At 52.4% G+C, this 14,175-nt stretch overlaps 1 protein-coding gene across 1 annotated transcript; it reads left to right on the top strand.

Moving 5' to 3' along the window:
* Positions 1–2,188: 2,188 nt before the first annotated feature.
* RHOU (ras homolog family member U) lies at positions 2,189–6,956 on the top strand (the record flags this gene model as incomplete). The annotated part of the gene is made up of 3 exons (XM_084262018.1): positions 2,189–2,510; positions 3,273–3,331; positions 6,438–6,956. The coding sequence occupies 3 exons, from the start codon at positions 2,189–2,191 to the stop codon at positions 6,891–6,893; spliced, it is 837 nt and encodes a 278-aa protein (XP_084118144.1). The 3' UTR covers positions 6,894–6,956.
* Between the last annotated feature and the right edge of the window lie 7,219 nt (positions 6,957–14,175).

Genomic DNA, 14,175 nt, shown 5'->3' with positions numbered 1-14,175 from the left:
CCGTATTAGCATCATCCCGGCACAACTGCATCCGTACTCTGGGGAGTTAGCCACCACAGTATTGTTAAAGCAATTTGGCTTTTGTAGGTAGACAAGCTATAATTACACTGCTTTAAAATAGAATGCTTTTGTTCCAGCCTGGGCATCCCCAGGAGGACTTGCACCACAATAACCAAGGATACGAATTAAGCCATTTCTGCTGTTTTCCTATATGGCTGAGCTCAGGCAGGCTCCAACTCTGATCTTTGTGGCTGTAAATCCTGGCAAAGCTCAGCTGATGAGTGATCTTCTCTTCTCAGGCTTTCTCACAGGAAGATCAATACAGGAAAGCACCCGACTGAGAAGCACTTCTTTTTTGTAGCTGGGTGCCCTGCGATACACATCACTGGTGCTGACTCCCATATGTGGGAGCGCCCTGTCTTTGTTCATTTAGGGGAAGGTAATTCTGCAGGACTGGGGGGTCCTATGGGAGGGTGGTCCCTATGGGCCTTGAGTATGAGGATGACACTGAACTCCTGTGCTCCGCTGGCTGCTGTGCTCCACCCCTGCCTGGCTCTGCTCCCTGCAGGTAGTGGGTGGGCACTGCCAGCCAGGCACAGGGCTCAAAGGAGCTGTTTCACCCCCACCCCTCCAACCGCATGCACAGGGCATCTAGCCTGTGGGTCTTCCCAGATGCCTTCCTAGCTTCCAGACCTCGGCTCTGGCCCTGCTTTGGAGTCCCCAGAATGTGATCTAAGTGCACGAGTGCCACAAGCCCATGGAAAGCCACACTGGCTGTTCCCATGGAAGAGGCCAGCACACGTAAGAAAGTGTGATCAGCTGTGGCGAGTGTTTATTTCCACTAGGCATGAGCCCTGGCTGGGCCATCGGTAGCCAGAGCACACGGCTCCAGGGTTTATTGAGGCAGGAAGATCACAGCTCTAGCTCCTCCGGCAAGCATGGGACAGGCCGCAGGGAATGCCGGGCAGCCGCAGCACGTGCTGCGGTACAAAGCCAGCCGCATCACATGGGCTTCCACTCCAGTGAGGGAAAAGGGGGAACAGCACTCCCAGCCACGCCAGGAACTCGGTGATGATGGGAACACTGTGCCTAGAGCCCTACCACGGTAAAGCTGCTTTAGCTACCTGCAGTTGCTGTTTGTGAGACAAGGCTGCTAACGCCTAAACCCGAGGCTCTCCAGGTGGCAGCGTTCACGTTCGCGCCGTGCCGGTAAAGGGCTCCGTAAGAAACGTCTCGATAACGTTCCCAATTTAGGGCAGAGCCAAAACTTTTCAGTGGCCTTTCATTCTCCGTGCCCAACCCCAAACACATTCCGCGGCCAACTTACTACAACAACGGCGCTAAAAGGCAGCCCGCCCCCCCCCCCCCTTCGCACGGCCCAGTTCACACCGCCCCAGGCCTGCAGGCAGGAGCCCACCGAGCGCTTCCTGCGCCCGCGGCCAACGCTCCCCGAGTGCGTGCGTGCGCCCTATCGTCTGCCCTGCACCCGGCGGGGCGAGGGGCTGCCCTGCTCCGGGGAGCCTCTGGGCACGCAGGCCAAGCCCCCGGCCCGCAGCGCCCCGCTGACAGGGAGAGCCCAGACGCGGCAGCCGCGCTCCCGCACGGCGGGGCGGGCAGGACGGGGAGGACGCGGCCGCCAGCGGAGGCGGTGGACAGGGGCGGGGCGGGGGCGCGCCCCCTCCGCGCCAGCCAATGACGACGCGCGGCTCGTCGCCGCGCTCTGCGGCGGGGCGGGCTTGCCTCCTGCCCGTGGCCGGCGGGGCGGGCGGCGTGGGGCGCTGTGGCGCCGCCTGCCGTGCCGTGCCGTGCCGTGCCGGGCCGGGCCGGGCCGGGCTGGGCTGGGCTGGACCGGGCCGGGGCGTGCGGCGCCGGCTCCTCCCCGCGCGGCGCTATGTCACGCGGAGGCGCGGGGCCGCTGGTCGGGACTTGGTAGCGCGAGGCGAGGGCAGCGCAGCGCAGCCGGGATCCCGCCGCCTCCCGCACCGCTCCGGGAGGCTCCGCCACCGCCTGTGCCTAGGAAGCGCCGGCGGCGCCGGGGCTGGCTTCGCGGCGGTCGCGCCGCGCCTGCCGGCCCGCCGTGGCCCCGCACCACTTGCCCGCCGCCGCCGCCGCCCCCCGTCGCCTCTCGGCCGGCGGCCCCGGTCCGCGCGCCGGCCCTCGGCCGGCGGGGCTCCGTGTCGCCGCGCGGATGCCGCCGCAGCAGGAGGGCGAGACGGGGTACATCAGCAAGCCGGTGCCGGGCGGCTGCGAGGTGCCGCCGGTGCCCCCGCGCAGGGTCCGCAGCGGCCGTGCGGCGGCGGCGCTGGGGGCGGCACTGGGCGGCCGCTGCCGAGCGGCGGGAGCCGGGGCCGGGGCCGCGGCGGGGGCCGGGGCCGGAGCCGAGCCGCGGCGCAGCATCAAGTGCGTGCTGGTGGGGGACGGCGCCGTGGGGAAGACCAGCCTGGTGGTAAGCTACACCACCAACGGGTACCCCACCGAGTACATCCCCACCGCCTTCGACAACTTCTCCGGTAAGGGTCGGGAGCGGCCGCGGGAACCGGGGCGGAGGGAGGGCGTGCTGCCGCCACGGGCAGCGGCGCGTCCCGCCCGTGCCTCCCCCGATGCCGGGGCGGGGGTACCCAGCCTCGGCTGTTTGGGTATTCACTTATCTGGGGACAGGACGCTGCTCGGGCGGGACCGGAGCTCCTTAAGACATCCATCGCGGCCGGCGGCACCGGCTGAGCTCCCGCATAGCGGAGCCAGGCTGGCAGCTGGTGCCGTGCCTGCCCGGGCGGCCGGAGCCGGGCTCTGAAACTTCCAGCTCCCGGCGAGGAGGGAAGCGCCCGCGAGCAAAGCTTAAATCCGTGCCTGGTCTCCCCACTGCGGAGGGGGAGGTGCGGGGGTTTCTCCTCGGTTCAGCGCGGGGTTTATTGTGTCCCGGGCGTGTCGAAGATGTACGAGGGGATCATAAACCAAATCCTTTGTAGCAGGCGGAGGATGCGGAGCGCCTGGCTCGCACTCCCCGCTGCCAGCTGAGGGTTAGTGCAGTCACTGCCTACCTCATCTCTTGCGGTGCGATGAATCGGAAAGCCCTGAAGGGTTTGTGTGTGCCCGAGTGTTAGCGTGGACTCCTTTCCAGCTCTGTTAAGGTGCTAAATCTAAACTCACTGAAGAGAAGTCTCTGAGAGCTGAGGGATGGCAAACCTTCCGTACTTACTTCTTTTTCTTTAATGGAAAACGTGTAAAAGTCGGACTCACCACACTTCCCTCCCCCTCCCCCTTTCTCTCCAAAGCTGTCGTGTCTGTCGATGGCAAGCCGGTGAGACTTCAGCTCTGCGACACAGCTGGTCAGGTCAGTGAAGCCACTTACTTGATTTAAGTGACAGCGGGAGGGGAGAAGTTGTTGCGCAAAGTAGTCCCGCTAATAATGACTTCATGGATTTGAAAGGATTCCCGGTGTTTGATCATCTTATTAAACTGCTATCATTTTCCCAGCTGCTTAGCCCGCTGCTTTGCCCGGTGGCTGTTGAAGGGGGTGGGACACATACTGTGCCTCTGTGTAGGGGCTGGGCACGGGCTGCTGCTCTGCTGGCTCAAGCTGCTCTGCGTAGCCTGACTAGAAAGGCTGAGCATATTGGGGGATTCAGGGCCACCTGGCTTTCTCTTTGAGCAGTTGTCACTGTCTGTATTTTTGCTAAGTAACTGCGGGTTTGAGAATTACGGTGTTTGGGATGCACGCTTACAAAGCATCCACATCTGGAAGGTGTCCGGAGACTGTTTTTTGTTGAAGTGGAGGAGCCTAAGGGAGGAAAAAGTACTGCTGGGTGTTGTCCATGGAGACGTTATATTTGCCATTCCTGGCGCTTTAGAAAAGTGCTGCCACCCCAACGCTTAGGGGTTTCTGTAATCAAAGTCCTCAGGGTTGAGGGTGGCGGATGCCTCTTGGCTCCTGGTTTGCATGGTATGGAGATTCCTGCCTGTGCCCCATTTCTTACCACCTTATATTTTCGGCAAGTCCCAGAGCAGTGTGCAGCACTGCTTGCCAGGGGACAAGTCTGGATAGCCAAAAGTAGACAAAAGTATTTTGTTGCCTAGTTGCCATTTGAAGGCAGTGTGGGTTAGTTCCTGCTCAGCTTTGTGGATCTGGGTCTACACCTTCACCAAAGCCACGATGAAAAATCTCAGTGGCCTTAACATACAAACCTATTTAGATGAGTTGTAACTGGGCGCCCTACTTAGGAAAGGGGTTTGAAGGGCTGTGCAGTCCTAGAGAGCAGCTCAGGACTCTCATGTGCCCTACAAACCACAGCTAAAATCCGATAAGCAGCCTTCTGCAGGTATGAAGTAGAACAGCACAACTGTCCTGTGACTTCTTGCTGTGCTGAAGAGATGAGGTAGTGTCACGACAGCCTTGGCTGTGCGTGTTCATATGTCAGAGCATGGCAGGTGAAATCATCACCAAGTGACAGCCAGTGGACACAGTGGAGACGCCGTGGCAAGCTGCAGGCAGGGCTCAGTCACCTCTTGCCTTTGCTGCTGTCATGGGTTAAGATGTTTGCTCTGGCTGCCCCAGTGCAGGCTGTCCCTGCCTTAAAAATGAAGGGGTTATCTAAACCCATGAAAGACTTTTCCCAAATGAAAGATACCTAGCTGGATGCTTTAGTAAAACAGTGCTGCAGTGAAATGGCTGCTGAAGTCTGCAGTGGGAAAAAAGCAGTCCAGGCAGAGGGAAATTGTATTTCAGCACCTCCAGCCCGAAGAGGTGTACAGTCCCTGCTGGTTGTGTACCTACCATTGAAGCTGCAGGAGTGTATGAGGAATATAAGGGGCACTGCTTCATGTGGGTAGAAGCCTTTAAGATCTGGGTTTGGCTTTCAAACCCATTGAATCGAGCCCCTTTGAGGTTTTAGAGGCAACAACATGGCAAGGTGCCTTTCTGAGGTGGCTTTCTGTAATCTGCCCTGTCGTTCGGAATGGCAGTTCAGAAAATGCGGGGTTTCTCTGGAGCCAAGCAGTGAGAGGATGGTTTCCTCAGATGCTTAATCTGAGAATCAAGAGAGCTAATGAAGCTTGCTTGCTTGACTCGTGTTCTATAAATCGCTGTCTCTCTCAGAGATACTTGCTGGAAGAAATTCATTTGAGCGGAACGAGACTTTGGAGGCTTCATGGGGCTTTAAACTGCATATCCTGGGCCTCCAGAGGCTTTAAAGCAGAATTCTGCACCTTGAATTGCCAACTCCATGTTAATTTTCAGCAGTGTGGTGCTGATACCGGAGAGGTGTTCGCAGCTGCATGTCCTCTTCCTCCCCCTTCAATTCACTTCGGAGGCTTTTGAGAACACGGTCCGTTTTAATTACAATTACAATGTCAGTGCCGCTGAGGCAAATCCTACCTGCTCGGGCTGCTAGTGTTACCCTGCTTTTATCCTACTGTCAGCATGAAAGCAGCCTGCCTGGAGTTAACCCTTGCTGCTTTGCTGTGCCCTTGGCTGAGAATCGGCAGTGGGCCTCTTCTTGCCGTGAGGTGTTGGGCCCTTCTTGTGGCTACTTCCCGAGGCTGAAAGAGGGCCTTGCTTTGCTGGGGTTTGCACTAGAAGGGAAAGGGGGAGGGGGAAAAAAAAAGAAAGAAGAAAAAAAAAAAGAAGAAAGGTAGGTCTGGGAGGCCTGTTTGCAGTTTGTTTGATGTGGCATGGGTGGGAGGGAAAGGTAAAGCTCTTACTCCATGCCATTGGCATGTTAAGCCTGCACATTGAGAGTCGTTATTGCTGCCATCAGATTTAAATCCCTTGGCACAATGGCAGGGAAATTAATTCCCATATCCTGTAGGATGTTGTTAAGTAGTCACCGGTTTTAAAAGCCGATTCTGGGAACGGTTAAGTTTGCTGGGGCTTGTCTTGCTCGCCTCTTGACTGTATCTGGAGGTAGGGGTGTGGGCAGAGCAGCTTTGAGGTACACCGAGTGCTCCTCATTGGAGCAGCTCAGTGACTCACCCCAGCGAGAGATGGACCTGTAGAAAGTACCTTCTCCCTCATGTACTTTGATTTTTTGCTTCGTCGCTCTTGTGTGCCTTAACCTGCTTCCCACGGCCTTGCTTCGCTGCTGAAATAGGGCAGAGGGCCTGTGTACAAAGAGTCAAGGAGGCATTTAATGACTCAAACCGATCTGTGGCATTACTCAGAAAATCTCAGGGGAAGCCACCACCTTTGTCCTGCGTGCCCAAAGGTGGCAGGGTGCCTGCTGGCTAGCAGCCATCAGACCTCAGGCTGGCTACAGGTGACTTCTGCTCGTCACACCTCAGTTGAGTCATCTGGCTGCTCGTGTTGAGGCACTTCTCAAGATGGTAGCAGCAGGTGACTCCTCAACTTCCACAAAGGTCTAGAGCTGGGACAGTACTGGGGCGTCCCCTGGAGCTGACGTGCTCTTTCTGGGGGGGTGCTAATGTGATTTTGTTCTGTGCAGGATGAATTCGACAAGCTCAGGCCTCTGTGCTACACCAACACGGACATCTTCTTGCTGTGCTTCAGTGTGGTGAGCCCGTCGTCCTTCCAGAACGTGAGTGAGAAGTGGGTTCCCGAAATCCGATGCCACTGCCCCAAGGCGCCCATCATCCTGGTTGGGACACAGTCGGACCTCCGTGAGGATGTCAAAGTTCTCATTGAGCTGGACAAGTGCAAAGAAAAGCCGGTCTCAGAGGAGGCTGCAAAGCTCTGCGCCGAGGAAATAAAGGCTGCGTCCTACATCGAGTGCTCTGCTTTGACTCAGAAAAACCTCAAGGAGGTCTTTGATGCGGCCATCGTGGCTGGTATTCAGTACTCAGATACCCAGCAGCAACCAAAGAAATCCAAGTGTAGGACTCCAGACAAGATGAAAAACCTCTCCAAATCCTGGTGGAAAAAATACTGCTGTTTTGTATAGGGGTTGTGAGGACCTGGGTGCTTGCTGCTCTGAGGATATCGGATAGAGGCTATATTAGCTGAAATCTCATTCTGTGTTGTCCTGAGTGTATAGTGTAGATCTATATGTATGTGTATATGTTGCTACTGAATATCTCGGTTGCCCTTTCGAGGGTGGCAGAAGGATTCTTAGTTAAATAATTGCTATAAATCAGGTCTGGCATTCAGTTTCATGACTAAAACCTCTCATTAAGGAAGAAGAGCACCATGTGTCTGTGAGGGCAGAAGGGGTGTGTCCAGAGGACTCGGCTTCTTGTGTTGTAAGGTGTACGCAGCAGGGAGGCACACACCAGAGGCCTTTGCTGCCAGGGCTTGGCAGGAGGAACGTGCGAGCAGCGGTGGAAGCATAGAGCTCTATACGTGGACGATCAAAGGGAAAAATAACACTGTGCCTCCGAACTGACGTTTGTAGCTTTAAAACCCCACTCCTGCTCTCCTCTCTGTGTCTTCCCAAGCCAAGGCTTTTAAAAAAAGGGTATGTGAGAGGTGTAATCCATACGCAAATGCCACGGTTGGAAAGGTCATGAATACACCTTCAGCATGTGTGCTGTGAGGGAACCTAATCCCTCACAGAGCTGACTTCTTTTTTGTCACCTCCCGACTTTGTGAAAGTCTTTTCTGTCCTCCTTCCCCCTGCCTTTCCCAGGAAGCTATGAGTGGAAGCCCAAGAACATGACCAAGCTTTAATTCGCTACCTCAAGCAGTGGCGATTTCCTCTGTTTTTGCAGACATGACGACAGTTCATCTGTTTCAGCTGAAAGGAATGTAAATGCTGTTTTGTTAGGTTTTTCATTTAATTTTTTGTTTTAAAAAGATGTTACAAATATCCGCATAGCACCATGTAAACCGCATCTGGTTTTAAGTCTACAGCCAAGAATATCAGGATGCCCCTCCTTACCTTTTAAGGCTGCTAAAAATAAAATAACAAATCGGGAAGATCAAGATGTATAACAAACTGGACTCTGGAAACTGAGGCTGCTGTGTCCTCTTCACGATGCTATTTTCAACCAAGTTAATGTTTCCCTTCTAAAGACAACAGTCACTTTTGGTTGAATCTTGTTTAGGCTCATAGTTGTGAAATTGGCTGAGGCAACCCCAGAAATTTAGCCAGTTACTTTGTTTTTCCTGATCAGTCCAGCAGATTAAGGGTAATGTGCCTAAAATGTAGCTGAGTGATCAACATAATGCAGTGTTGAGTGTGACCTATTCTGTGACTAAATCTGGTTTCTACTAAACTTAACCGAATTCCAGCCCTGACGAGTTTGAGAGACCTGAGGGATGACGTGACTCTCTGGAAGAATCACTATTTTAACTTATTCTGCAGAGGACATTTAGTTTGTGCTGTCTGTCTGTCTGCCTGCCTTTTTATAGCCCTGACTACTTTTTTTTTTTACCCCCATGATATTTCAAGATCAGGTTCTATTCCTTTGGTTTGGTTTTTTTCTCTTCCTCCTTTGGCCATAGCCTTGAAGTGACCTTTTTCATAGTCTTAAACTAAACTGCTGTGACAGAAAGCCAGAACCCTTTTTTTGTCAGAAATGTATCAATTCCTGATATAAAGAACTGTGGAAGCCATCTGGTTTGATAAAGCAAATCACAGTTTACCTTCTGGCCCATTAAAGGAAAATGACACTATGTAAATGGATTCTGGGCTGTATTGGCATAGGCACCACAGGCAGTATTTTTTCCTCCTCTACAGTGAAATGAGTGTGGAATGGGTAATGTTCCATTGCTGAAAACTCGAAAATGGGATGGAAATCTTTACCTAGGGCCTAATTCAATAAAAATGTGTTGGCTTCTGCGCTGGAACAGCCTGGAAAAACAGTTTCCATAGCACAGAAGCTGGATGCGTTTAACTTGGTTGCATCTGGTTGGTAATAGTTTAATATTTACTGGTCATGAAGTTAACATCTGAGCCTTTATATTTCTTACTCAAATGCTTTGACAGGATTTCAGATATGCAGTCATACCGTCATCTCAGAGAAAAACATACAGCCAGATTTCTCTTGGGTGCTTTGCTTTGCTTCTCTGTAAAACGGTCTCAGTCGATCAGAAGTCGTGGGTTCAGAGGAGACAGGCTTGAATCTGAGCAACTTCCGTTTGCAAAAATAACAAAAAATTTCTTCTGCAAGACCATGCTGCTTCGTATCACTCTGTGCTGGAAGCAGTGGGTTATATTTTATAAGCAGCCTGTTTCATAGTCTGGAGTAGCATTACTTTTAAATGTAGCCAGCTGTGACTGTTTCTGAAAATGTGATGTATATACAACTTGTTATAGCCCTTTACTAGGTGTGTGTAAACTGAGGTCTAATAACTTTACAAATACTGCTCTACATGGGGCTACACAGGGTCTAGGTTTTAGAAATATTACTTTTAAAATCACCAGTATTTTATGAGTGCAGGCGAGAGGGAGATGTCTCTGTGTAGTCTATAATCTGATGTGCCTTATTAAAAAAAAACAAACCTCTCTTCTGTTTTCTAAGTGTAGGCTATATTCCGAAAGAAATATTTCATGTGAGAATGATATAAATGAGGTATTTGGAAATAAATTCTGACCTGTGTACATGTGTGCCTCTGCTGCCCACTCAGGGAGGCTGGAGGGTAGTCCCTGGCCATTGCACCACGCCGATGCCCGGGAGGGAGGAGGCATCCATGCTGCCAGCCCTGGGCCATGCTCCTGGTGCCCCAGCAAAAGGCCTCTGGTTAAGAAATACAGTCTTTTTCCCTACGCTGTCCTGTCCCCAGGGCGATGAGCTGGGTGGGAAGGGCACTGTGATGGGCTTCCTGCCTCCTGGCAGCCTCTTGCTGTGGCCCCTCCGGGCATGAACAGGCTCTTTGCAGGAGGAGCACAGCCTGGCTCGGGACAGTTCAGGGTGGGGGTGGGGGGAGCACCCAGGGTGGTGGTGAGGTGTTGCACCTGCTGCATGTTGTGCCACGCATGCCCCAGGGGAGCCAGAAGGCATTTTTGGAAGAGCAGAGCCCATTCCCTCTTGGCACCAAGGGTCTTGTCAGTAGTTCCCTGGTTCCTGTCTCTTTGTGCTTGGGATGAGGCTTGAGGTTGCTTGTGCCCAGCCTCAGGTGGCCATGGTACAGGGGCCTTTGGTGCCACGAGGGCTATCCTGGAGCATGTGGGGAACAGCATCTAGACCCCTGGGCACACCTCCGGAGCCAGTGGTCCAACTACAAAACTGTGCTGAAGGAGCTTCACTCCGGACCAAGGTTTGTAAACTCAGTGTTGCATTTTTCTGTGAGCTGAGAGGAGTGGGCACGCTGGGGTGGCATACAGGCTGTAGGCACGCTGGGGTGGCATACAGGGATGCCCTCCCGTGCTGCCGGTCTCCCAGGTTGTAAGGCTGATGCATTTTCAACCATCAGATCAAAACACAACCTGCACAAAGTAGAGGAAGGAGATTGCTGTGCTGTTCCTTTTTCCCATGGTCGGTTCCTCACTGAAACAAAAGTCTTGGCTTCTCTTCTGCTTTGTTAACTGACATGCTGGGGACTGCTGGAAGGCTTGTTCACATGTTCGTGCCTGCAGCACAGCCATCCTGCCCGAGTGCCTGGCCTGCCAGTGGGCTCCTCTCTGGTGAGTGCCTGCTGTGGAATCACCGCTCCCCTTGCTGGTGCCTTTGAAGACTCACTGCCACTGGGTTTGTGCCCAGGGCGGAATGAAATTGGGGTGTGCTTGCTGGAGACTGAGTCAGCCCACCTTTGCACGCTGACTTTGCCAAAAGCCCCAAAAAAGCCAAATCCCAGTGCAAAAATCTCCCTGCTACCTGTGGGGTGTTGCTTTTCTGCTTTACGCACCCCGGCATCTGGACAAGGCCAATGCAGGTCAGGCCATCCTTTACGCCAGAGTAACTTTGTGCTTGTGTGTGCTACTGTGATCAAAAGGCTCCTTCAGCCACCCCACTTCAGATACTGGAGGGGCTGGCAGCTCAGGCTGATAAGAGCGTGCTGAAGTAAGCCTGCTGTACGCAAGGTTTTCTGGGAATGCTGAAATCATTGCCGCTACGTGATGCATGGGAGTTCCCAAGAAAGGATTTTGTTTTCTTTCGTATCAACTGTAGGAAAAATGGATTTTTGAAATCTGTTTTTCATGGGGGGGGGGGGGGAAGTCACCTTTACCATTTTTTCCCTGCATTTTTTGTGCATTGAACATACCTTTAGGGTATGACTGAGGGCTGACTGGCGCTGAGGTATTAACAAATGCAGCAGTTTTGGGCACCTATAAGGAAACTTCACCACACTTTATTTTTTATTTTCTTCCCTGACATCCATTACTGGCCACAGAGAGGGAGAGATGGCTGCAGGAGGTGGCCTTTCTGTAGGACTTCACGCGGCTGAACTAATATTGTCATACATATTATGCTTAAACACTAAGCCCCACTGAAGCATGTGAGCTCCACAGTTGAGCAATCTGTCTGACCTCTAGTAGATAATCGATGTGCTCAGAGGTTTGTCCAGAAGAGACCTCTGTCAACTTCTGCCTTTAGGGTTGCCCTGGCGTGTAGCTAGGTGGGGAGAGGGAGGGAAACAACTACTCAGGAAAGAGAGGGGCATTATAAACCTCAGGGCTCACCAAGGGGCTTCTGGGCAATGTGGAGCGACAAAAATTGCTTTTACCTGTTTCAGGCACAAGCCCACTTGGAGAAATGCATGGGGAAACAGCCCCAAGGAGGGCTGTTTGGTATGAAAATATAGCCTTTTCTTTAGGAAGTCTCAAAGCTGCGGATAGCTGGAAGCTGGGAGGAAATATCACTGCGCACTACAGGGAAAAATCACTCAGGATATTCCCTCCTCAAGCATCTGCGCTAGCTAGAGACAGGATGTGGGATGAGGTGGACTTTTAGCATCAGCCAGCATGGCCGTCCTAATGTATTTAATGTTTTTGAGAGAGCAGGATGGTTTTCAGGCCAACAGCAGGGCCCCAAAATCCAACAGGGCTTTCTGAAGCTATAGCTTCCCAAAATTCCTGGCAGCCAATGGAAAGATGTAATGTTCATTACCCATTGAGTGTGGTCCTCGATGGTATAGACTGGGAAACAAGTAGTTGTGTAATCCAATAGATTTTACCACCTGAGGCAGAGTATTCTTCAGTATTACAGTGTTCTAACAAGATGGATAAATCAGTAATATGTATGAAAAAAGGCATAAAGCCCCAGCTTGGACCTTTTATTTAACTCAGACCCATCTTTTTTTTTTTTGATTCAGCAATGGAGGAAGTGTGAGCAGCAGCCCTGCTGGTCTGCCGGGGCTGCACAGGTCTGGGAAGTTCCTCTGGCTTCTTCTTCACAGGCACCAATTCAGAAACTGGTGGTGGGTACAAGAGGATCACCAGGCATCTGTTGTTTTTTAGGTCTGTGCATTTGAGCTCTGATCCTGATCATATTATTGGAGGGCGAAAGAGGAATCATTTTGCTGAGGTCAGCAGAGATGCAGACCTGTGCAGCATTATTAGGCATAAAAAAGAGTCAAGCAGGGATCCCTGTTAAACTTCTGGAGTTGCACATGTGCTTGCAATGGCACGGCCTGTATACAGCTCTTTCTCCCTAACTTCTCTGGGAGGGATGAATATCAATCCTTTACTGCTGCTCTTGGGGTCCAGCCCACCCACTTCACCCCACCCTCTGTATACTTTAGGTTGCAATTTTTGTGCTTAAGCATTTATTAGGTAGACAGGTAGGACTCCTCTGCCTCACAGAGCCATGCAGGAGTCCTTTGGTTATTGCCCATCAGAGGGTAGGCTTGGTCACTTGGCTTATGCAATCCCAACCCAATACCTCTTGCAAATTATTTTGCTCATCCTTTCTAAAAAGTGTGTTGTCATCACCAGTCTTCCCATGTACCCTTCTGACTTTTCTGACTCCTGATCCATAGTTTATTCAGTTAACTCCAAGCATCTTTTTAAAATCTTTCTCTCTGGGGTGGTAATTTTGGCAGCAGTGGCCTAACAGGGTTAATATAGATGGGATAAATATGTCATGGGAAAAAAAGCAGAGTCCTGCTACTTTCCTATCATGGGGGCCGCATATGTGCTGTGGGGCCTCTGTGGCCACCTCATCCGTGTCCCTGATGCCAGCCCCTGTGGTTGTTGTTGCTACTTGCTAACCATGGCAGAAAACAAGTTCCAAGTGGAAACATGACTTTTATGTTTTGCATTTCCATCATCAAGTTGTTGATGGAGTCAGAGCTGCATGCACAGAGTCCTGTCTCCTTTCCTTGCAGGCACTTGGTCTTCCATGGCCCAGAGACACAAGGAAACAGCTGCCCCACTTTCCACTGCCTCACTATACCTCATGGCCTTTTGGTGGAGAAACACTGAAGAAGATTTATCTGAGGGCGGTGCTGGAACAATAGCCCTCCCCAAGTCATTCTCTCTTTCCACGGCTGCCTCTCCCCCCACGTTCCCCTCTCTAAAGTCAATCTTCTCCTGTATTTTTAATTCAAAACAGCACGTTGTCCGAAGCCTGGTGCTCAGCATTCTTCTGCTCCCTGTGTCCCATTCTTCCATCTTTTGAGCTCTGTCATGGCCTTTCCACGTTTTAATTACCAGCTCAGCAGGCTTCAGGCCTCTCTGTTCCTCAGGGCTGAGCAAAACCACTCCTTTTTCCTTCCCCTCGTTTCCGTAACCTGCCACGACCCACCAGGGTGAGTCTGGGGAGAAGACGGGCAGTGGAGCACAGAGCCAAGGCTGAAGATTGGGCAGTGATAGCGAGGGGGTAAAGTCTCTCCTCTGCCGCTTGTTGTTGCGGCGGCGATAAGGCGGCACCGGACGCCTGCGTGTGGGGCGGCTGTTGACATCTCGGGGCGAGGGTGCTTGTATCTGCTGGGCTACAGGCAGAGCCCTGGCCATTTTCAAAGGGCTTTGAAGTACCCTCTGACAATCTCCCCTGGGAGATAAGAGGTTGGAGGGGGAGGAAGGCGTTTCTGGGAACAGCTTCAGCACACGTATGTTTGTATCTAGGCTGAAGGAAGGCAAAAGCTGGGCTGCTGACACCCAAAAAGATACACAGAGATCCAAGCAGAAGATGCAACGTAATGTTTTTAAAGTTTAAATCAATCGTCTTTCTAGCACCTGATCCAAACCTGCAGTTGGTGGTGGGTGCATCCCTGCCTGGTCCTTTCAGTATCTGCATGGAGCTGTTATTCATGAGTTTGCCTTCTCCCTTGCCGACACTGTCTGTCCACACTGCTGCCCTGGAGAGCCTTCCCCACAGGCCCCACACTGGTCACATGAGGAA

Source organism: Gallinula chloropus, assembly GCF_964237585.1.
Source record: "Gallinula chloropus genome assembly, chromosome: 3".
NCBI classification, from domain to species: domain Eukaryota; kingdom Metazoa; phylum Chordata; class Aves; order Gruiformes; family Rallidae; genus Gallinula; species Gallinula chloropus.
This window is presented reverse-complemented; position numbering and strand designations above follow the sequence as displayed.